Raw genomic sequence first — 25843 nt, forward strand, 5'->3', positions numbered from 1 at the left:
TAGGAGTACTGACTGGACTACATGCTGTCATTCCAGTTTCCTTCAATAAATCCAAAGCATATTTTCGTTGAGATAGAAAAATTCCTTCCTTGGATCTGGACACTTCAATGCCAAGAAAATATTTTAAGTAGCCAAGATCCTTCATTTCAAATTCTCTAGCCAGACGACTTTGCAATGATTTCTTTTCTTCTGGATCATTCCCAGTTACTATCATATCATCAACATATACAATAAGAGCTGTGATGGCCTCTTTGTTATATTTTAGGAAGAGAGTATGATCTGAGTTGCTTTGCTTGTATCCGATAGATTTCATAAACTTCGTGAACCTTCCAAACCACGCCCTCGGGGACTGCTTCAAACCATATAGAGATTTCTTCAGTTTACATACTTGTTTGCATCCTTTGTTTTGCATAATGCATCCAGGAGGTAATTCCATATATACTTCTTCTTGGAGATATCCGTGCAAAAATGTATTTTTTACATCGAACTGATATAAGGGCCAATCAAGATTCACAGCCAGAGATAGAAGAATCCGAACGGTGTTGATTTTGGCCACTGGTGCGAATGTCTCCATATAATCGATCCCGTAGGTTTGAGTATATCCTTTGGCGACAAGCCTTGCTTTGAACCTTTCAATGGTGCCATCGGCTTTATATTTAATGGTAAATACCCACCTGCATCCAACTGGTGTCTTTCCTACAGGTAGGTCAACCACTTCCCATGTTGAATTCTTTTGAAGGGACCTCATTTCTTCATTCATGGCTTCTTTCCATTTAGGATCTTTCAAGGCTTCTTGCACACTATTAGGAATAGATATAGCAGATAATTGATTCACAAATACTTCATTTGCCTTTGACAATCTATGATAAGACACAAAATTATGCATGGGATACTGAGATTTAGAGGTGAGAAGAGGTTCATAATTGACTCTAGGTTTTCCTCTCGTGGTTCGATGAGGTAGCACTCTTAGTTGAGTTTCGGAACTTACCTGAGGTTCAGACATGGACTCGGACTCAGAAGGCAATTGATCCATTGGTACATTATGAAGGGGGGAAGATGGCGGTTGAGACTCTGGTTGCATCACTTCCATATGGTCTTGTCTTTCTCCATCCTGTGAATCATGTTGATTTGTATCATTTTGATGTCCATAGCTGTAATCAGAATATTGACCACTTGTAGTATCCAAGATATCCAACTGATGATAAAGATTCTTCAATTCAATCATGTTCTCCCCCTGTATTGAAGACTCGGGAGTAGAATAATACATATTTTCTTCGTGAAATACCACATCAAGAGTGACATACAATTTTCGAGAGGGAGGATGATAACAATGATAACCTTTCTGATGTTGTGCATAACCAACAAAAACACACTTGAGAGCTCGGGGTTCCAATTTATGTCTCAATGACTTATGGAGGTGAACAAAGGCTACACACCCAAAAACTTTAGGTGGTAGATTCGGCACAGCAGGTGAACTTATGGTTTTATGAAGAACACTCAAGGGAGTCTTAAATTATAACACACTCGAGGGTATTCGATTGATAAGGTAAGCTGCAGTTGTGATAGCTTCACCCCAGTAACTGGCCGACATATGAGCTTCAAACAAGGAAGCTCGAACAACCTCAAGAAGGTGGCGGTTCTTTCACTCTGCAACCCCATTTTGCTGAGGGGTGTACGGACAAGTAGTTTGATGAGTAATACCGTGATCATCTAGATATTATTTGAAACTTTGATTCACAAATTCTCCACCATTGTCACTTCGAAGAGTTCGTATTGCAGAATGATACTGAGTGACTATCATTCTGTGAAATTGTTTGAACAACGAACCAACTTCACTTTTTGACTTCATTAAACAAATCCAAGTCATACGGGTGTGATCATCAATAAAAGAAACAAACCATCGTTTATCACTAAGAGAGGCTATTTTTGCTGGACCCCACACATCAGAGTGAATAATCATAAACGGTGTTGAACTCCTATTCATGCTTATTTGGAATGGAACACGATGACTTTTCGCCAATTCACATACATCACACTTAAAATCTGAAATAGATAGTTTTGTAAAAAATGTAGGAAACAATTTCTTTAAATAACCAAAGGATGAATGACCCAACCGTTTATGCCATAACCAAATGTCAGAATCTGCAGATTTATTCTTCATGGAGAAGGCTTGGGCTAACTGATCAAAACTTTCTGGTTGCAGATCAAGGTAATAGAGTTTCCCCCTTCTAGTACTATACCCAATTGTCTTCTGAGTTCGAATGTCCTTAAAAACACAAAGGTTAGGCCAAAAAACCACAATACAATGCAGAGTACGAGATATTTGAGCAACTGATAATAGATTATGATTGAGGGTTGGAACAACTAATACAGAATCAAGACTCAGATTTTCAGTGAGAGTGATAGAACCTTCTCCAATAACGTGAGATGGAGTACCATTTGCTGTAGATACAATATGTTGTTCAGATGGTTTCATACTTTTAACATGATGATTGTCAAAGGTCATATGATCAGTAGCGCCAGAATCAATTATCCATTCACTATTTCTACTAGGAGTGGAAGTATTAAGAACCTTACCAGATGTAGCGATTAAGACTGATACATCCTCAGTTGTGTGAGAGGTGGAAGGTTCTGCTACTACAATGGAAGCATGATTATTTGATTTGGAGTTCCGTTTGCGAGGCGCTTTTGTAGGATCTCACCATTCTGGATACCCGATAAGTTCATAACATCATTCCTTTGTATGCCCAATCTCGCCACAGTGAGTACAAATGCGCTCTGGTTTGGTTGTTCCAACCTCATAGCTACGATTTTGAGATCCTGATGTTCGATTTTGATAACTGTTAGGACCAGTTGGTCGAGCTGTTTTAGGCTTAGCTCGACGTGCTACCATCGCAGATGTCTCAACACGGTCAACTTCACTATTTAAAGTGGTTCTACGAACAGAGTCACGACGTACATAAGCATAGGCTTCTTCAAGATCCAATATCGGGTCTTTTCTGAGAATTTCGCCACGGACTTGTTCGAATTCTGCATCCAATCCGTTTAAGAAAATATGAACACGCAATCTTTCAACGGATTTTCTATAAGTGATAACATCATCAGGATCTTTCATTATAGTCCTGTCACGATGATCGAGTTCTTGAAAGATTTCCACCAGATCACCATAATATGTTGATAAAGGACGACCAGTCTGTTTGGTAGAGAAAGCTCTCTGATTTAATGAAAATAATTGTGATTCATCTGACCCATCATAGAAAGCCTTTTCTAGAGCACTCCATATTTCGCGTGCGGTACGTAACCGAATATAGCGCTTCATAATATCTGGTGACATAGAGGTTAACAACCACCCCTTGACTTTTTGATTTTCAGCATACCATTTCGCATAGGAGTTATCCGTTTCATGTGGGAATAGTGTTTTTCCCATAATATATTCGAGTTTTTCTCGTCCCGCAATTTGCATCTCCATGATCTGGGACCAGTTGACTTCGGTAAGAGTAACACTGGTTGTAAAACCAGAATTTTCAGATTGCACATGAATAATCGGTGCTAATTCCTTCGACATGATGAAAAGAAGGTCCGTAGAGTGATTCGGCCTGGTCTGGTTCGCTTTTTAAAAAAAAATATTGGTCCGGTCCGGTCCGTAAACTGATTCAGTATGGTCCGGTTTGCTTTCAAAAAATCTGCCTGGTCCGGTCCGGTCCGGTCCGTAAACTGCTTTGGACTGGTCCGCTTCGCTTAGCTGGGCTGATGGTCCGTCCGCTCGGCAAAAAATTAAATTAACAGGCCTAAGTTCAAAAAACGAATTTTTTTTTTTTTTACTGTACCTCTTCTTCTTCGTCGAGACGACGAATTTTTTTTTCTCGACAGTGGTCTCTTCCCCTTCGCCGGCGTCAGCTGGGCTGACGATTTTCTGGAAGACCGTCGTCGGTGAAGGTCTGCTGAGGTCCGAGCAGTGGCTCGGCTACGATCATCGACGGCCTGCGGAACATCTGAACAGTTATGTTTCGCGGCGAGTCGTCGGTCGGCGAAGCTTTCGGATGGAAAGGCCGAGCAGTGGCTCGGATACGGTCGTCGGAGGCCTGCGGAACGTCTTGACGAAGCTTTCTGGTAGAAGATCATCGTTGGCGGCCTGCGGAGCTTCCGAACAACTCTGTTTCGCGGCAAAACAGAGTTTAGATTATGGTTCTTCGGCTACGACTACGGAACAGAGCTTTCGCTCTGCTCTTCGGCGACGAGAAGGAGAAGGAGATGATCTCCTGCTCTGATACCAACTTAAAAATAATAATTCACATTCAATTGTTATTTCTCATTCACATCGTCGGCTTAAATAGTCGTTTTACAGAATATACATGGAAGACTTATGAGTGATTAACGGGATTACATAATCACCGGATTTACAGAATATTTACATGATTTCTCTTTAAGGAAATAAATCTTAAAGTAAATCTTAACATCATGGACTCAACAGCAAGCAGCTTCGTGTGGCGCATCCGAAAGAAGGTTAGCAACAAAACCCACTGCATCATCCAAATTGAAAGAAGGCGCATATATATATTAGAGAACGATAATGGCCATTTACAGTTCATCTTTTTGGTGTCTGGAATCAGTACCAACCTCATCAAAAGATGATTCTGGTTAGGGAATTTCACCAAAATAATTATTTAAAACAATTTATTTTGAAAAACAACAACGTCATCAAATTATTTTGAAAAATACCCAATTTTGACCGGTCCACTGCACATGTGTGCAATTAAAGGCGACACGTAAACTTTGACAGCTTACATGTCGCCATGTCATCAGTACAATGAAATTAGATGAACATGTCATGTGCCACGTCAATGTTTCGCCACGTCTTTTGCCATGTCAATTGCCACGTCATTAAATAAAAAAAAATTGAATAATTTTTTTTTAAAAATGAAAAAATGAAATCCACTTTTTATTTCCCCGCTCATCTTTCTCTTCTCCTCTCCTCTCGCCCCCTCTCCACTTACCCTCTCGCCGCCGCTCGGCCTCAGCCTCCTCTCCTCTCCTCTTTTATAAGCAATTTTTGTAATGTATATTATAGTATAATTATGTATATTATAGATATTTTTTTATTTTATTACATACTTATGTTCTATATAAGATTTATAATGAATTGCATTATGTAATATAAAATACATAAATTTCATGATTAATTAGCACTTAACAAGCATTTCATCAATGTGTTGTGATCGAGCTTAATATTGGGACTGTCAATCATCTATTCAAATAATCAATCTAGACAATTAGTTAGATCAAGTAAACTTATCTAATAGCTCAACGCAGGTCATGGTCTCATGGGGATCGGGGAGGATCAAATTTGGCTCAAATTGTCTGAGGGAGACCGGTTCAACTAAAGTCTATCTACTATATGGGTCTAATAAAATCCTCACCCCATCTAATCATACTATCCCGATCCAAATAAATCTTATTCAACCTAAAACATTATTTTTATATCAATTCATAGAAATTTGTGCTAATAAATAATAGGAAAACTTTTTAAACCAAGCAACTCAATGCTTTAAAACCAGTAGAAGAGAGATAAGAGACGAGAGTCAATTCCTACCATTGCTAACCAATATGTGCATACCATAAGCCTTTTGCATCGTTTTAACTTTCATCTCTTAAATAGCTTTATTAAAAATGATAGGTTGTGCTGTACCTTAGTCACTTTCAAATACCTATACCTTTCTTGACTAATTCCCACTGTTGATTTTCAGAACTCCATGGATTAGCTCATGGAGAAAAGAAGAAAAGACATGTTGGGGAGAAAACAAAAGGAAGAATGAGGTTATGGACTTACGTTCTAAGCCTCCCCCCTGAAGCTAAATATTATAATTATGCCCTTGAAACTTAAACTAATTACATCAGTGTCATCTTTATGAGATGACTCTTTATTTACTGTCATGCCACCTCTCTTGGGCGTGTGGGCTTGAGTCCATCTTTCAACAATAATGTTGTTAATTCCACTTGATATGTGCTTACAATTAATAAGTCACATTGCTTATAAGGTTATGATCGAGTAATACATTTACTCTAACACTCTGACGTACTAATTAGAGATAATCAGTCATGAGTAAGCTGATTTAAACTAGTTTTCTCTATCGACTACTAACCTAGACGCATCGATGACTATTTGTGAAGGCTTGTGCTCATCAGTTAACTCTTTTGATTAGCTTGACAATGGAGTTTAGCTTATTGATCAACCCGTACATGGTTCATTAGAATAAAGACCGAGATAATGATAGCCCAATAAGGACATTGCTATAGATAAACCTGAGACCACCCTAAGAAGGTAGATCAATCTTCTATATGAGGCAGACAGAATCGACGGATGCGATTCATTCATGTGGTGGATCCATTACGAATATTCCCCGATCCAGTCTCATACTCTGACATGGCTTACATTACGAGAAATATATCGATTTTAGCTACTTAATCATATTAATTTTTTTTTATTCGAGGTTGAACTACTCATGGCGAATGAGATTATAAACAATGACCATCTACAATGACCAAGGACTGGAATGATAATAATCTATGGCACTGTTTCGCGGCTCTTCTTTTGTCATTAGGTCCTTGTCTGAATCTCTTGAAAGTAAACATGAGAAATACATATGGAAAGCTTAATTTAATCAGTATAGAAGAGAGTCATTAAGTACGAAAAGCTAAGAGGCTTGCCCTCAGCCATACGTAAAATCAAGCAAAACAATCATGAAATGATAATAAAACGATAGATTTACGGACACGAGAGCAAAAGCTTCTTCCCACCAGGTTAGGAAACTTGGAAGAAACAGCGTATCAACTATGCTGACTTTTTGCAAAGTCACATCTGCCTAAGCAAGAAAAGAGGTTATGCTTCTTCATCCAGCAATACCTTGTCTTCCTCTTCTTACTTCCTAGATCTTGTTTCTAAACACGTCTTAAGAATAGAAGTTAACTCTAAAAGGTCTGGATTTAGTTTAAATAACATGACTTAAAACATTCCTTAAAGCAATCCAAGTAAAATATGAGGGATTCTGCATGGGAATGTCATGTGAAGAATGTCTTTCTGATAGTTGAGCACTTGCCATTGTTGGAAATTAGAATTTTCAAGTTTGTAAGATGTCTAACCATGTCCATCTCTGGATTTTCAAGAAGGTCACTTATTTCAATGTTACTATCTAGAAGAATTATGCTATCCAGCTATGACATGTAGCTGAAAAGTTGTATTTGTAATCGTCACTGTCTCTATAAATACTGTCTTCCTCATCAATGAAAAACACGGCAATTAATTCCCTCTTCCTCATATTCAATCAATCCCTTCTCCCTCTCCGTGGTCGATCAACCTGTATCCTGATCTCTATCATTATGTTCTTCACCTGCTCGTGAACTTGGAATGGATATCACAGACCTAGTTTGTGTGACTCCTGCTTGTGACGAGGATCGGAGCAAAAAATTAGCTCTTATTTCGTTTGGATTGAATAGCTTTAGCCATAGCCAAGACCTACCAATAGAGACTGCAACTATTACCAGTTATTCAATTAGTTTCCCATCCTTTGAAAAAGCTCTAAAAGACACTAAAAACTTTAAAATCTTATGAAAGAACTACATAAGCAGGTAATAAATATGAGAGAATACCCAGATGCAACCAATTGTTACCATATTGATAATTACAAAGTAAATTTTTTAATACCTCCCGTGAGCTGCACTGGCCAGCTCTGCCATTGCCTTGAGTTAGGCTACTCGGACCCTCGCTGGAGGTTTCAGTGAAGAGGAAAAAGACGAGAGCAGTGCATGGCTCGGAAAACACGAACTCGCTCTTCAGCACCAGTGGAAGTCTGAAAACGGCAGACACTCATGATTCATTTCAGGTCGTCGCTATCACGACTGTCCCCAGGAAAAAGCTTCCCATCTGGCGGTATGATAATTGGATGTTATTATCAAATGAGAATGTTATCTCTGGTAAAGGAAAGGCAGTCCCTGTCTGTATGATAATTGGATGATCTCTTTTCAGACCTGAAGATCAAACCAAAAATCCACCTTTGGAATTGTTTATTAGGGAAAGAAGATGTCTCGTTGATTTACTCGTGCACGTTTATAATGAGTCTGATGATCAATCCGAGATGATGGCCATTCGCTCCTCGATAGGTTCAGCTGAGAGTAGCACCGTCGGGAATGTTTGCTTGAGTTCCTCCATAGGACTTCTTCCTCTGGAACGGTCTTCCAGATCCATAAAAACAGAGGAAGAAGTCCTCTGTAGCTACGGCCTCGGAGATGATCTGAGAGACTGGGTTACGAATAATTGAAAAATTATGTATATAAATAGAGATGTAAGTGTATGAAATAAAATGAGAAAGAAAGAAAGATTTTACGAGTTTACATGGTATCAGAGCAAGTCGAAACCAGAGATCAGCTTCGGCGAAGACGTAGGGAGAAAAATCTGACTACGGAGATTCCTGTGCCTGCTGCTTCTTCAGCTCGAACGGATTGTTGAGAATGGAGGCTTAAGTTTGGAGTCGGAAGCTCGGAGTCAGAGACCTTTCCCACTGCCGACGGCGCTCGCAGGGACGATGACCTGTGCAGCGAGAAATTTCTCGTCCCGCGTGGCTCTGAGGCAGTGTTATGGGGATGATGAAGTCTCGAAATCAAATCCCGCTTCCCCACTACCGATGGCGCTTGCGAGGACGATGGCCTGCACAACTAGAAATCTCTCGTCCTGCTCGGCTCAGAGGTATCGTCATAGGGACGATGAACCTTCGGAATTAAACTCACCCAACATTAGGGAGTGGCATTTAATTTTGAAGCCCAACGACTCAGACCGGACCGAGTTCAGACTGGACCGGCCTCGGGCTTGACTCATACCAGACTCATACCGGACAGGACTCGAACTGCACCAGACTCGACCCGTACCAGATTTGGAACGGACTCGACTCAAACCAAACTCAGACCAAGACTCGACTTGGACTAGACTCTACCTATCCCAGGTTGTCCAGATGTGTATCAGACAAAGACAAACTGGGGTATTTGAACGGTGATCTCCCTCAACCTCAGATGGATGCGGACCCAAGTAATGCTTTCCTCGGATCCACTAGAGAGGATGATTGTAGATCGTGGATACTTGACTCTGGAGCAACGGACCATATGACATTTGATGCAAATGATTTTTCTCAACACTACTCTTGGGTGAAATAGCATTGCCAACGCTAATGGAATTATCACTCCAGTAACAGGGGCTGAAACAGTGATGTTATCACTAGCTCTACCATTATCTAATACACTACTCGTGCCCTCTCTTTCTCACAAGTAACTATCAGTGAGTAAAGTTACCGAAGAGTTGAATTGTGTGGTTCTTATTTACCCTACATTTTGTCTTATTCAGGATATTCTCACCAAGGAGATAATTGGGCGTGGTACTAAGAGGAGGGGGCTCTATTACATGGAAGATTTCAGCGTAGGTTGTGCATATCACATGCGGCACCCGATCGACCTCAAAGTGAAACAAATTTTGATGTGGCACCGTCTGTTAGGCCATCCTTCATTTGGGTATTTGAAACATATGTTTCCTGATCTATTTTCGAATTTTTCAATTCTAGATTTTAACTCTGAGACTTGCATTCTAGCTAAAAGTCAATGGGTCAATTATCCGTTAAGTATGAATAAGAGTGATAATCCTTTTGCTTTAATTCACTCTGATGTGTGGGGTATTTCCCCCAGAGATGTTAGGTCTTGTGTTCATTGGTTTGTTATATTTGTTAATGACTGCACACGAATGACTTGGCTTTACTTGTTGAAACACAAGGATGAGGTCTTTCATGCCTATTAATCCTTTCATAGGATGATCCAAACACAGTTCACTACCAACATTCAAATTCTTCGATCTGATAATGGTGGAGAATATGTGAATCATCAGTTCTGTGATTATTTCCAACACCATGGACTGATTCAAGAAACTTCGTGCCCCCAGACTCCTCAGCAAAATGGTATTGCAGAGAGAAAAAATTGCCACATTCTTGAAATAGCTCGAGCTCTTTTACTTGGGACTCAAGTGTCTAGCCATCATTGGCCTGATGTTGTTACTGCGGCTGTCTACCTCATTAAACGTATGCATTCTAAAATTCTTGAGTTTAAGACTCCCCTACAAGTCCTATCCAACTATGTTTCGTTACCTTGGTGTTCATGCTCCCCCCTCGAATTTTTTGTTGTGTCATGTTTGTTAATCTCCACAAAAACCAGTGCTCGAAGCTTGATCCGTGTGTCATTCGGTGTCTGTTTTTGGGATATGCAGTCCATAAAAAATGGTATCACTGCTACGATCCAATTACTCAGCACACATATGTAACTATGGATGTCACGTATCATGAATATGAATCTTACTACTCGTCCGCTACATCCAATTACTCTCTTCAAGAGGTGACATGAGAAGAACAGCTAAATTGGTTGACATTTGACTGGTTCAAGGACACAGATATAGCGACCACTATAAAACCAGATCCAGAGAAGATATCCTCAGAAATTGATGGTGAAGCAATGCCCCTCCTCCCCTCAGTATCCAACGATCCATCTCTTGAGAATATCATTGAGGTAAGTAATTTTGTCACACCTCAAAATTCGAATGATATGGTTATTCCTGTTGGCTATGAATTACCTGTCAGGCTCAATCGTGGCAAACCACCGAACAGATATTCCCCCGAAGAGAATGGAAACAAATCAAAATATCCTATTGCCAATTATGTGTCTACAAAACAACTGTCTGAACCCCTCAAGAAGTTTGCAAATGAACTCTCCTCATACCATATTCCCACAAGTGTTCATGAACCTCTGAAAGACCCTATGTGGACTCAAGCTATGAAGGAAGAAATGGAGGCATTAATGAAAAATGAGACTTGGAGTATTGTTCCTTTACCTGAAGGTCAAAGAACAGTGGGATGTAAATGGGTATTCTCTATCAAATACAAATCCAATGGAGCAGTTGAACGGTACAAGGCAAGGCTAGTAGCAAAATGATATACACAGACATATGGTGTGGATTATCAAGAGACATTCTCACCATTGGCCAAATTGGATACTGTTAGAGTTTTGTTATCTCTTGCAACTAATCTTGATTGGCCACTGCACCAATTTGGCATTAAAAATGCTTTTCTCCATGGAGATCTTAAAGAAGAAATCTATATGTATATTCCTCCAAGATATATAGCAAATTTTGAAGCAAGGACGGTGTGCAAACTCCAACGAACTTTATATGGCTTGAAGCAATCTCCTAGAACATGGTTTGGGAGATTGAGTTTGGCAATGCAAAAATATGGTTTTTAACAAAGCAACTCAGATCATACGCTATTCTTAAAGCATCGACGAGGTAAAGTAACAACCTTGGTAGTGTATGTAGACGATATGATCATTATGGGAGATGATTCAGAAGAAATAGCAAAACTTCAAGAGCAATTGGCAACATAATTTGAGATGAAAAATCTGGGAGGACTCAAATATTTTCTGGGAATCGAAGTTTCTAGTTCCAAACAAGACATATTCTTTTCCCAACGAAAATATATACTAAATCTATTATCAGAAGTTGGACTATTGGAGTATAAGCCTGCAGATACCCCAATTATCCCGAATGTCAAGCTTGAAAAATACCAGACCAAGTCCATACATGACCGGATATCGCATATGCAGTAAGTGTAGTAAACCAATTTATGCATTGTCCTAGTGAAGATCATATGAATGTTATGAATCAAATTTTTCGATACCTAAAGTCCTCCCCAGGAAAAGAATTCATGTTCTCAAGAAACCATCACCTAAGGGTTGAAAGTTATACAGATGCTGACTAGGCAGGGAATATTTCAGATAGAAAATCCACCTCAGGATATTTTATGTTTCTTGGAGGGAACCTAGTTACCTGGAGAACTAAGAAACAAAAGGTGGTAACGTTATCAAGTGCTGAAGCTGAGTTTTGTGTGATGGCTAAGGGGCTTTGTAAGCTTCTCTGGCTTCGAAGATTATTAACCGAAATTGGTTTTGGCCCAAACAGTGAGATGAACTTATTCTGCGATAATAATGCGGCTAATGATATTTCACATCAGCATGATCGGACTAAACATGTGGAAGTAGATCAATACTTCATCAAGCAAAACCTTGAGGCAAAGATAATTCAATTTCCATTTGTTAAATCTGAAGACGAGTTGGCAGACATACTTACAAAAGCAGTATACAGTAAAAACTTTTACAACTCACTGACAAGTTGGGCATCAAACATATATACCCACCAATTTGAAGTGGACTATTGGCGTGAGTTACTCTAGGACTTCGTTCCTATGCAACGGTATTCCAGATCCGTAAACTACGGATTGGAGATAATCCGAGAGCATCGTGGCCGACACAGAAAATCTTCGACCACGTGGGGTAGCAGCGTCGGGAATGACGTGCACTTCTCTGGTTGGCGACAGAGAAAATTTCGACCACGTGGAGTAGCAGCGTCGGGAGGTGACGTGCATTTCTCTACCTGCCAACACAGTGAAAATCTTCGACGAGAAGAGGAAGACGATAGTCTGGTACCACGTGTGAAAGACAGTGAGACGCAGATCTTCGGTTTCTTACATATTAAAGATTGCTATATGATTGGACGGCAGCTCTGTAGAACTATAGAAGCCCTAGTGTAGTATAGAGTTTGCGTAGGAGACTTCTGATTGTTTAGCTAGATTCTCTTTCCTTTCTGTCATCTCTGATAATTTCGACTTTGTCAGTGATCGAGATTGAAGCAATGGAGGATATAGAGAGTTTCTTAATGCAGGATGTGCCGGACCTCAGTAGCCCGGCGGCCGCTCTCGACTTGGGGGGTTCACATTGTTCCAGCCTTGATGAGTGGTGGGATTTCCAGCTGTTTGAGAATATCGATCGCTTTGATTTCACACCCAGTAAGGAGGACAATGAATCTGTGATGCATAATCCCTTTCAAGGGTGTAATGCTGCCTCGTTGGAGCAGAACGAGTATCTGCAGGAACAACCCTTTAATCAACAAGAGCAACAATGGGTTCAGGAATCCAGGGTAGAAGTGCAACTACTGCTGGAAGACGAAGAGGAGGACACTGTGAATGATGAGGAAGAAGAGCTGGAGAGTGACGATCGAAATTCCAGTGGTTCAAGCAGTAAAAACTTAATTTCTGAGCGCAACAGGAGGAAGCGACTGAATGAGCAGCTTTTCACTCTCAGGTCCCTTGTCCCTAACATAACAAAGGTATTTTTCTCACTTGTATTGATTTTCTTTCAGCAGCATTCATGTGGCCATAACTGATACGTCTTTCATGAAACTTAAATCTTCTCTTGCGGTTGCAGATGGACAAGAGATCAATTCTTGTGGACGCTCTGGCCTACTTACAAGGGATTCTCCAGCAGACGGAAGCTGAATTGAAAATGTTCAACTGTGACTCAGACTTTACAGGAGAAGGATCTGACCCAGTTATTGAAGATGAGCTCCCCCCTCTTCCGCAACCTCAAGAATGCTTTCGTCCAGCGATTCCAACAATAACGCAGGTACGCTGGGTTTCCATTGTTGGTGTACAGTACAAAATAATGTTCTACTCCAGTAAATTATCTGTTTTTTGAGCAGGTTGATGCCGAGATGATAGATGAAGAGCGTTTTACTTTGAAAATAACCTGCAACAGAGCGATTGGCGGACTGGGTCAGGTGCAGAAAGTGATTCAATCGCTAGGGTTGGAAATTACCCTAGTTTGTATTAGCGAAGTCGACCAAGATTATTGCCTCACCATGGCATTCCTCCGCGTAACTTCATTTCTATCCCTACATAGTTTTTAGGGACATTAATTAAATAACCCATTTTCAATTTTAATTAGTACCCAATTTTGACTAAACTCAATAATCTTTCGCCACGCTATAATGGTCAACGCCCCAACTCAGCTCCGTCCTCATCTTTTGTCTTCTCGAACTTAACAGATCGAACCCGACGATCTTCTCTTCTTCTTTCATCTTTTATCCTTCGAACCCGAGCACCACGTCTTCAATGTCAGCGGCTGGATGGTACTCGTCATGATATCTTACTCAATGGAGTGAGTTCAACAGAACTTTTTAACCAAGCGCAGCTACTCTCTTACAGCTAGCAGCAGAATCACCATTATTTTTAACTTCCACATCGTTACCGACAAAGCAGACACCTGGTTTATCTCTGTACGTGAAGAAGGAGATTAAATTCACTCAAATAATCACAACAAAATCACGTCTGTTTCGAGATGAAGTCGGCCACTTCCGAGCAGAGAGCATCGCAAAGAAAGTGGCCTGCGTTATAGCTCTTTTCATGCAAAGAGAGACTTACAGCTTATGGTTACAACGAAGAAGGAGAAGAAGGAAAAACGATGGAAGAAAGGAGAAAATATCAAGGGCGAAAGACTTTTATTTTAGTCAAAATAGGATATTTTGATAATTAAAATTTAAAGTTGTTATTAAGTTAATTAAAAATTTCAATTCGGTTATTTTGCTAATCTGTTTCCCTCTTTTGACGAGTCTTAATTTCTTGGTCTTCTCCTTGTGCGGGATGAATTTGTTATACAGGCAAAGAAGAAGGCGGTCGTCACAGTGGAAAAGCTGAAGCACCGCGTCAAAGTAATGGCTAAGAAAATGAGCTTTCATCTGTGGGATTATAAGGGCACAATGGCTATTGGCTAGTGACTCAAGCTGTTTGCTTGCGCTGGAGATCAACTGGCAGCAGAAGCACGAGATCGTCTGCTTCAGATTCTGCCATTGTTTTCTTTCTGTTTGTTTTAGATTGAGAAGCAATTAAGCAATCCGTGAGAGATACAACTGCATGCAGTTGTTCTCTCGTTCATCGGATAAATAAAATTTCCGATTCAAAAACAGCGATGATCACCTTGAAAGATTCTCATAATGTTATAAGTTTGTTCTTTATTTTTTCATGGAGGATCTAATCAGACAGACGATGGTAATATACAGAGACGCATCCATTATAGTGGGGATCTTGAACATAACCAAAAAAGCATCTGAAGTCAACTATATTATTTTCTTTTAATGTTTCATTGATTTGAAAACCAGCTTGAGTGCCCAAATTTCTTTTCTATTACATGCCATAAAAAAATACAGAATGTCATAGTATGATGTTAGAACCATTTTTAACAATTTCTTCTCTTTCCTTTTGTTGGTCAAAAGAAGCTCCGTGCTTGCCTATCTGCATTAAGATAATACGGCTGCTCAGTCATTTCTTCATTAAGATAGTACCAGAATCATAAAATTGAAAACAGTTCTCGGTTCATACTTGCAATTCTGGCGAAACCATTCACAATAATTCAAGTCACCGTCTGATCGATTTACCCGTCTGTAAACAAAGCAACTTCGACAGTGACTGATCCCTCTATAAAATTAATTGAATTGCGATATCGTGTAGTCTTCTTCACTGTTAGATGTCTGGAAGTTGGATCGAGGCTTATCCCAAAATATTAGCCATATTAAAAAACCTCTTCTGTGAGTGAGGGTGGCTTAGTGATATCGTTTCCAATCAATCGAGGCCACTGGAATCTGTCAATATAAGAAAAAAACCAGATGTCACCGGCTTCCGCACTTAAACACTCGATCCGTCTCCACCACAGAAGCTACCATTAAACCAGAAATAGACATCACCTTCATTCGTTTTCCTTCTTTCCCTTTTCATCCCACGCGTCAGCTACATCAACTCGGTTTTCAATGCGTCTCTTTGTCTGCTCGCAGCCTCGAGAAGGTATCCAGGCAGCATGCATTAATGTGAGTTGTCCTATATACTACAATTTACTATTTGTCACATGAATGTTTTTCCAAAAATGGAAATGAAAGAAAAAGATTCATCAAATCATCCAGTGTGTGATAGATAATATTTCCTAAAATGCGAGCTTGACATTATATTGGGAAGGCAGTTTGGTCGCCTTCAATTGTCACTCGTCAGCGTCTGAAACAAATCGGGACACACAGACTGTAAATTTTCTGTAAATTAGACATGTTTTCTGGTGGAAGAAGGACAAGAGACCGATTGATCTGGTGGATGCTCCGGCTTATTTGCAAGGCCAGATAGACGATCAAAATAAAAATGTTCACTTGTCACTGAGGCGCCAGGGGCAGAGACAAGGCGTCAAGGGCGGCCAAATATTTCCCTATTAAATGTTTTTGTCACCTTCCTTCCTCTTAAGTGCCAGTTTGCTTTATATTGGGAAAGCCGACCTGTAAACTTTCTATTTCTAGACATGCTTTCAGGTGGAAGCTGACAAGAGACGTTCCATTCTAACCTATATTTAAAATTATAAAATATATGTCAAATAAATTATACATAAAATTATGCATAAATTTTACTTAAAATTAAACATAACCTTTACATAAATTTGGGTATAACCCCTATATAAAATTGGGTGTGTGTGACCCTATATAAACCTTGCATAAAATTGTTCATATATATTGTATAGTATTATACATAACCTTCATTCAATAATAATTTAGAGGTTTAGCTAATAAATCGTTTAGAGGTTTAGCTAACAAATCATTTAGAGGTTTAATTGATAAATATCATTTTATCAACAATGAGGTCATCGACAAGTTATAATACAAGAAAGGTGAGACTAGGACCAACACTTTAAGCTGCAAATTTAACTTTACTAGAATTAGCTCATGGGTTGAGAAAAAAAAAAAAGGTTGAAAAAGATATGAAATTTGTGAAGGGGATCCCTATGGACCTAATATGTGATTGACCGGGATGGAAGAAAGTAAGTCATGCAATTGAGCATCAAAATGGGTACAAGGCTTTGTCAATGATGGTGATGATAAGAACACATCAGTAACATGCAAGACAGTAAGAAAACATGCATTAGCAATAATTTTCACTTCCCCTTTGGTAAATCTTTGCTATTTTAGTTAGGATATACAACGAGAATACAAAAGATAAAGAAAAAGACAAAAAAAAGTAGGCTAAGAGAGATGTGAAATGGCCAGATTTGAACCCATAAATCTCCACTAACAGTGGTGCCTTACCATTATGCAACAAAGTCTCACTTTTACCTACTCCTGAAAGCTATAGCTGAACAATGATTTAAAGTACCATAGTGGACATTCAAGATTTAATTCCATTATTACTTGCATTTGACGTTTTGTCAAGATTGAGCTATGATTTTTACTAACACCAATGAGATAATTTAAGATGTCTTGCAATTTTACCAAAATGAGGAGAGATAAAATCGTCTCTCATCCCTCTCTGTTCATGAAAGCAGGCTTTGCCAGTCATATATTGCATAGAATTGTGATGGGGCTTCTATCGTGATTGAAAGAGGAAGTCTATTAGGGAATTGAGATACGAGAGGGTGGTATTCTACTTGAGGTTCCTGGATCAAAAGAATGATTGGACAGTGACTAGAGAGCACGAAAAACCCTTGATCATTATAGAAATTATCAGCCCAATAAAAATCAGGAGAATAGAGGATGAGCATGTGAAGAACATACTATTAAGCATCTACCCAATACTACCCAAAAGACTGATCAGGTAGGTAGCGGAAAGCCAATTACTTAACCCCAAGATCATAACAATACTCCCACCGTTATGAGCTGATGTCTACGGCGGCCCACACTAGCGATCCGGACTGCCTTTTTGCGCTACACAGGCCTCTAGGTCGCCCCCCCGGGATTCAAACTCGCAACTGCGGTATAGCTCTGATACCAAATGTTAAACACCTAACCAATACTACCCAAAAGATCGATCTGGTAGGTAGCTGAAAACCAAGTACTTAACCCAAAGATCATAACACATACTTGATTACAATAGTAGATCAACAAGGAGTTCAATGATTTATGATTTTCTCACCATAATTTCTCTTGTGGTACATTTTTTATCTGGAGTACTTGTTGATTCCACGAATGAGCTCAGGATTACAGCTACTGACCCTAGGCCTCTTCTCCTTCGGCACCATGGATTAAACTGCGAGAAATATACCCTCCTGGAAGAAGCTACAACAATGAAGATGTTGAAAAGTGAAGACGACGAAAAGCGAAGATGAACATGGCTGAGAAATGGGAGACAAGGCAAGATCGCTCCGATTTTGTGGTTATTGTTGAGGGAAAATCGATGGAGAGGAAGAGGAGTCGGGTGGTTGCCCTAGTTTCTAGACAAATGCCTCTACTATTGAGTGCTGCCCGAAGAGTTGAGACGAATGCCTCTCTCGACCAATTCCGCAGGCTCACCGGTTTAACTAAACGAGTTGGCTCGTGAACCGAACCAACACTGGTTCGAGCTCTTCTTGTTTACTTAAACAAACTCCAAATCCAATCTCGAACTCGATTTGAGATTGGAAATTTTTGAACTGAGTCGAGCCAAACTCGTGCTATTTGCGAACCGGCTCAGTTCAATGCCACCCCTACTCTGACTTATTTGCAAGGCCAAATGAACGATGAAGTAAAAATGTTCACCTGTGATTGAGGCTTACAAAAAAAGGATTTGGCCCAATTTTGGAAGATGAAACCCTTTCTAAAATTTTGGATGAAGAGCGCCAAGGGTGGAGACAACGCGGCCGGCCCATATTCCCCTATTAAATTTTTTTGCCCCCTTCCTCTGTTATTACTCTCCTCCTTTCTGCAAGGATTTTCCTCCCGTCATCTGTAATGTAACATCCATCCCACGGTTAAGTTGTCGAGCCTAATCAATGCCCTACGCTGAGTCGATACCTGGATCGACCTTCGCGTTAAGGTCATCGTAGTGGACGGAAGGGAGACAAGAATCAACCCCCCCCCCCCCCCCCCCCCCCCCCCCCCCCCCCCCCCCCCGCACCCGCACACACACACACACACACACACACACACACACACGCAATCCACAATATATTAATTGTTGTTTCATTAAGGACAGTTTGAAAATTTTACTCTTATAAATTGGTTGTCCTGGTTTTTTCTTTATAATTGAGGGGGCACCTCTATTAGGGTTTTACCATTCATCCAAGGAGCATCAATTTTGGCCGAGAGAGGTTGAAAAAAAAATAACTCCTGTAAGTGTGTGTGATCTCTCTTCTAAACTATTTCATCTTCATAGTGGATTACAGCAACAATGAAAGACAAGATGCAGTCTCACCTTAAGGCGATCTTGTATAAATCTTGTTGTGTTTTTTCATCCTTGTTTTTTCTTTCTTCCATGATTATTATTATTGTTCTCGTTAATTTGGAATTTGGGCGTCTAATTCCTAAGACCCCCTTCTTCTATACCATTTGTCCCCCTTGCAAAAAAAAAAAAATGTTTATGCATTTAAAAGCACTTTGTTTTGAAAAAAAAATAACTACAACAATTAAGAGCACTAGGCCATATGTACAAAGTGAATGAATCACTACTACTTGAAATTTCTGTTAACAAACGTAACCAAGATCAACGTCTCACTGTGACATCTCTCTGCCTGATTCAACTATATGGTTGTTGTTTTGGCACGGAACATTAGAAGATCCCCTAAAAAAATGTTTTGTCTCATTTAAATAAGCTTCAGCACATCTCTTATGACTATGCCGATATATGTAATTCAGGTACTGCTTGTCAAATGTGAGAACCTTCGCAATTACCATTTGCTAGAAGCTCATCTCATGCTAGTGATGTGTAATCCACACCGATGTGGGGAGCAACACCTATAGTTTCGAATGCTAGTTATCAGTATTATATTATTTTTTTAGATGACTTTTGTTGTTTCTATGGTTTTTCCATTAAAAACTAAATCTGAAATGTTCTCATATTTTTTAAATTCAAGACTATGGTCGAACTCCAATTTGACATGAAAATTAAGATACTTCAAAGTGACGGAGAAGGAGAATTCTTATCGAATGAATTTACTTAGTTTTTGAGTTCTAATGACATTATCAGTTCTATTTCCTGCCCTCACACTTCAGAGCAAAATGGAGTTGCTGAGAGGAAACATTGACATGTCACTGAAGTAGGTCTTTCTTTTCGTAGCCAAGTCCCTCTCTCACTTCGGTAGAAGCATTCATCTCTTAAGTTTTCAATTCCTTACCAGTATCTCTATGGTCAACCTTTTGGTTATAGTTCTCTTCACATCTTTGGTTGATAATGTTATCCTTTCCTCCGACCATAAACTCGACGAAGTTTTAACCTAAATGTTTACCATGTATATTTTTAGGATATAGTCCTATTCATAAGGGATATATATGTTTTTAACCATCCTTAGAAAAAGAACTACATATCTCCTCAAGTGAGTTTTGTTGAAAATGCGTTTACCTATTGTGAAAACTTTCTTTTCTTTTTAAAACCTCTCACCTCAATCACTTGAGATATGCATGATAAATTTGTAGATCCTCACTTACCTCCTCTCTCCTCCCTCGAAAATATTAAATTTCCCCTCCCCATTCCCTCTACTATATCACGTCCTAACTCTAATTTTAGTATACCTTCTCTCTCTCCCTCTCCCTCTTGCATGATAAGCCTTCCTCCATCAGAAATCCTCTTTTGGATTCCTCCCCTCAAGGTGGCCAAATACAGATTTTAGTGTACCTTCTCCTTATCCCTCTCCTAATGATCAGTAGGGTGAAATCCAACTCTTTGCCTTCCTCTCATGCATTCTTAGCTTCATTCTCTATTGAACCTAAATCTTGTAGCTCTTCTCTTTCTATACCTCATTGGTGATATGCTATGCTTGCTGACTTTAATGCTCTTGGAATAAATCAAATTTGAAATTTAGTTCCATTTGAAAAAAAAAAAAAAAACTTATGGTGGGATAAAAAAGGGTGTTGAAAATAAAATTCAACTTCGGAGAATCAATTGCTCATTATAAAGCTCATTTATTAGCTCAAGGAAATAATCAGATGGTCGATGTACACTATGATCAAACATTTAGCCTGATTATTAAACCTCAAACCGTGCAAGGTAAACTTAGCTCTTACTTTATGTTGATGATATCATTCTTACTGGTTCTTCTATTTTACTTTTATTTTTCAGATTTTTTTTCAAACTATTGAAAAAACAAATTCTCCATAAAGACTCATGGTAACTTAGATATTTTCCTAGGTTTTCAAGTTTTCAAAACTTCTCATGAACTTATCATTTTCTAGCAAAACTACATTGTAAACATTTTATATAGAGCTTGTATGACTATATGTACTTCCGTTGCTACACCCTTGACAAGCAATACTAGAACTGAGTTGAAAGCCATCCTTATTTGGATCCTACTCACTACATACACATTTTTGGGGATCTTCAATATGCTACTTTAATATGTCCACATATGCTATGCAATTAACTTATGCACAAAGCATTTGACCATCACTTACCTTGGTGAGATAAATTCTTAAGGGTCTTGTTAAGGTTACTCCAAATAATGTTGTAAAAAAATGTAACACATGAGACAATCACTAGAAGAATTATTTTTTTCTTGGCCTTTAAATTTGAACGTAGTTTATAAAGATATTCGCTTAATTGAAATATTTGTAGGATATTTTAGTTTATGTTAATTTTCATTGAAATATTATTTTCCTTCTTCTTTTTTGGAAAATTTCCTTATTTATTTCCTTTTTATTTTTCCTTTTTCTCTATTTTCATTTCCTTTCCTTTTTCTTTTCCTTTTTCCCTTTTCTTTTCTTTTCATTTTTTATTTATGTCCTTTGCATTTTCCCCCAATTTTCTCTTTCTTCTTTCCTTTTTCTTTTTCTCCTTTTCTTTCTTTTCCCCCAAAGTTCAAGGTACCAATACTTTTAATATATCTTCATCAATATTATTTAATAATATTTTATTTGTTCTAAAATTTCCATTGAGCCTCATGTGAGTTAGTAAATTGACTAAGAAACTTAACTGTTTTGTGACATTTTTTCCTTCTCATTGTGTTTTTCATGACATCAAGACGAAATAGGTGATAAGAGAGGATGCCTCTACTTGGGCTCTTCAATTCTTACGTCCATAACAACAAATCTAGAAGCAAAATAGTAGTATAATAGGCTTGGTCATCCCTCATTGCCTAAATTTTTTTTTAAAAGTGGTTCAATCCCTTAAATCTCTTGCTCAGTTAAGTTATAAGTTTTGTGATCTAGGGGAATCACAAGTTTGTGTTTCTTTCAAGGCAAGATAAAGTAGCTTCTGGCTCATTTTCTTTAAGTCACTCTGATGTTTGGGGACCTATTAATGTATCAAATATTTTTTTATGTAATTATTTTGTGATTTTTGTGGATGATTATTCTAAAGTGACTTTGCATTATTTAATAAAGGATAAATCGGAACTTAATCGGAAGTTTTTTCCCTCTTAGAATCTTTTTGTTCTATGATTGAAAATCAATTTATTGAGAAAATTCAAATTTTCAGGTTTGATAATGTTAAAGTGTATTTCTCTTCGTAGTTTCAATCTTTATGCTAAAGGAAGGGCATCATTAATTAATCCTCTTGTGCTTACATACCCACAAAGAATGGCATTTTTTAGAGAAATAATACGTATCTTGTTTAGGTTGCACAAAAATATTATATTCTCTATGAATGCTCTTCAATATTATTGGCCACATGCTATTCTTAATGCTATTTTCTCACTAATCAAATGTCTTCTAATATCTTACAAAATCATACACCATTCTCCAAGTGATTTACTGATTCATTTTCTTCGCCGTTACTGCTCATGTGTTTGGGTGTATTTGCTTGACTCTCATCCATATTTTGATGATAATAAAACTGAATTAAATGAAAAATTGCAAAATTAACATTTCAGAGGTCTTTTCTTCAAGAGACACAAAAATCAAGGTCTACGCAAAAGAACTGGTTGTGTGAAGTCATCTTGAAGAAACACCAACAAGAGAAGAAATGAACATCTGAAAATCAGAGTCTAATTTTTCTGGCGAATCTTACGAACCATATCCATGTAAGAGAGTAGCCCCAATTCTTCAAACTTGAGGTGTAAATGAATTTTTTGGAAGCAATAGGACATTTTGAATTGGAACATGTTTTATCGATGCATACCTATCTTTCAAACATGTTAGATCGTTTAGGACAAATTTTTATCATGCTTTGAAGCCTAAATTAGAAACCTGGCTTTGGCATGATCATTTATTGTCTGCCAATGATCATCATCCAGAATATGCACTGGCTGAAAATATAAAAGCAAGATCGATAAATCAAGGGTCATTGATCGATCACGTAGAACTTGGCCATAATGAGCTATAATGCATGATCGGTCAATCCTTGTGGACTGATCGATCAATCTAGTTTGGGCACTGAAAGATTATGAAGCATGATCAATCATATCTATTGGATTGATAACAACAAATCTTGTGTTAATTATTTATTTTTCACTAGCTTTAATTTTCAATTTATCATTTTTTAAAATTTAGATGAACAAGTCACATATAAACCATTCCAAACATGTATTGCTTATTGAAAGTTGTCAATAATTGTTAGGGTTTAAAAAAGTAAAGAATTTTCAGAAACAAAATAAATATTTGTAATTTCTTAAAAATACAAACATGACAGAAGAAAGGAAGACGGGAGAGATACGGGCATTATGCTCCAAACCGTGAGGCCAAACATTCTTTTCTTCCCAACAGTTTGACACCGACCATTCTCAGGATGCAACCCTAGAGTTGGCAGTCTCCGTTTTCGCAGTCAGCATTAGATGAAAGAAGAGACCGAGAGTCGCTACTTTTACTGCAGCTTCTGGGATTTGCAGCAGCACGAGTTTGCTGTAGAAAGGTGAGTCATGTCCTGTCCCGGACAAAAATCCACAAAAAAAAAGAATAAAAAACATTAGGCCAAGCTTGAAGTCCATTCGAGGCAGTCTTTTCGGGAAGATCTCTTCGAGTTTTATCTTCATTTTTTGTGGTTGTCTCGAGGAACAGCTCCCTCCATGAGTTTTCAAGAACTTAGTGTCAGTCAATATTTACAAAGTCAAGATTAAGGGTGAGAATCGCAGAGCGAAAAGAAATAAGAAAATGACAAAAAATCAAGTAACGATAATAATGGGCATATTAAAGGGTCACTTGTCAGCTTCGTTTCTCGGCCTCGTTTCCACGATTGTTCTTGGGCTACCGTTTATTTTGTCAACCGGGTTTAACCTCTGTGTCAGTCTCTCTGGTTGCAGCCTCGAAACCCTCGCTCCGTCTGTAAGCCGTCAGAGCTGCTCTCCCACAGGAGCTAGGGTTTTGCAATGATCGTAGGATGCAGAAAATACCAGATAGCACGGCTGCTTTCTCCGCTCTGCCCACAGACCCAGAGAGCACACCTCCATTGCAACTTATCGTCATTGTCGATGGTTAAGGAGAAGATAGCAACTTCCGTTTTTTCACTATTGGTCTCATTCAGATTTTGCATTTAGAGGCCTAATGTGAATAAAGCTCATACTGGCCACTCATCTGCCTATCATTAATGACTTTTTGACTGCTGTAGTTCCTTAAATCACTTTGTATTCGACCTTCAAAGTCCATGAATTCAACAGCTCGGGAGAGGCAGCCGGGGAACTGAAAAATAATCTCCTTTACGTATTATCCCTAGTTAAACAAAGACAGTTTCAAAATCAACTAGTTTTATGATGATAATGGAAGATAATGATTCATACAATATTAAACAATGATACGTTGAGAGGCGTATTTTCAATAGGTTGTGTTTGGAACACAGAAAATGGAGCAAAAAAAAGAGAAAGATAAAAGAATTTGAATACCCATGGAAACGGGAGAGAAAATGAAAGAAAAATATATTTTTTCTTGTTTGGATACACATAAAAATAAAATAAAAAATAGTCATATTTTAAAATTTTGATGATTAAATTTTTTTCTCAAGTTTCTATTTCTTTTTTTTTCTTCTCAAATTCCTTCATTTTGTGAGAGAAAATTTATTAAATAAGAGAGAAAGTGATTTTTCCTCTTATTTTATTTTCTCTCAATGATTATCTACTGCCAAACAACAGAAATAACTTTCTCTTTCCTTTCTTTCTCTTTTCTTTCTTTTTTTTTCTTTTCTTTTTTGTGGGTTCCACGCAGGGTGCTGATGATGTAAATATGTACAAAAAAAAGAGATTGACGTGCACCAGAGATTTTAAAATAAATCTGAAACGCCTGCAGCAGAAGCCCTACAGAACTCTTTGAGGTGGGGTAAAAGGTTGGCGATCGAGGACGACCATTTCCATTCACTGGGCATTGGGGTCTGAAATCTGGACTCTGGGTTTCAGTTCTTGCCATTTCCAAGTCGATAGTCTTCGAGGCAAGATGATAACAATGCATTTAATGTAGATAATTTTTTATCTAAACAATTCATTTGTCAGATTGTTCCATTTTGCTACACTCGTCTGTAAAATAATTGAATCACGTTAGAAACTTTGAAGCAGGATCTGTTGATGACGTTCTTTTCTGGTGCTCCCAGTAAATCGTACTTTATTCAAATTTACGGGAATCTTTATCGTTTCTGGTTCGGAAAGTAGAGTTACGAATTTAAAAAACTGGAGGATTTAGCGCGCTTTCCGGATCAGAAAGTGTAACCTGTCCGTATTTAAGATATGCTCGAGATTCTTACTTTGTTTGAATTTTTTACTGATCTCCAGATGTATAAACAAGTTCCATTGGTTTGTTTCGAGACAGACGGAAGATTGGACAGCGCCTCTCGATCGAACGATCGAGTCTTCTGCGATTCTTTCTTCTGTCTGTGTTTGAAAAAAAAAAAAAAAAAACTCTGCTGTTCCTCGTGTCTCAAACCAACGGAGAGTACCTTGAGACGTAGCTTCTCGATAACTATAATTTTCCTGTTTTTTATATCTCACTGTTGGAAGCACCCGGGGATATAAACAATGTCCGTGCATGAGATATTCACTTCTCCCTGTTCTTTAATTCGATCGGCCTGGTTCAGGAGTGAAACACTTTGGAGGGTTA

General features: G+C 38.5%; 2 protein-coding genes across 3 annotated transcripts; one reads left to right on the forward strand and one right to left on the reverse strand.

Annotated features, from left to right (window-relative positions):
• Positions 1 to 2731: 2731 nt before the first annotated feature.
• Positions 2732 to 3565, reverse strand: LOC137936276 (uncharacterized). Its single transcript, XM_068780860.1, has one exon. The coding sequence runs from the start codon at positions 3563 to 3565 to the stop codon at positions 2732 to 2734; it is 834 nt and encodes a 277-aa protein (XP_068636961.1).
• A 9100-nt stretch (positions 3566 to 12665) lies between these two features.
• Positions 12666 to 14858, forward strand: LOC137935982 (transcription factor ABORTED MICROSPORES-like). Of its 2 annotated transcripts, none has more exons than XM_068780445.1 (4): positions 12666 to 13234; positions 13333 to 13530; positions 13607 to 13780; positions 14564 to 14858. In XM_068780445.1, exons 1-4 carry the CDS (start codon positions 12761 to 12763, stop codon positions 14675 to 14677), a joined length of 960 nt encoding a protein of 319 aa, XP_068636546.1. In that variant the 5' UTR covers positions 12666 to 12760; the 3' UTR covers positions 14678 to 14858. The 2 variants fall into 2 exon arrangements, with proteins under 2 accessions (XP_068636546.1, XP_068636548.1); XM_068780447.1 differs by having other exon boundaries at positions 13607 to 13684.
• Positions 14859 to 25843: the final 10985 nt, after the last annotated feature.

Source organism: Aristolochia californica, unplaced genomic scaffold (assembly GCF_029961685.1).
Source record: "Aristolochia californica isolate CCGP_79_NKW_82.1479 unplaced genomic scaffold, dmAriCali1.0.hap1 SCAF_7, whole genome shotgun sequence".
In the NCBI taxonomy this organism is placed as follows: domain Eukaryota; kingdom Viridiplantae; phylum Streptophyta; class Magnoliopsida; order Piperales; family Aristolochiaceae; genus Aristolochia; species Aristolochia californica.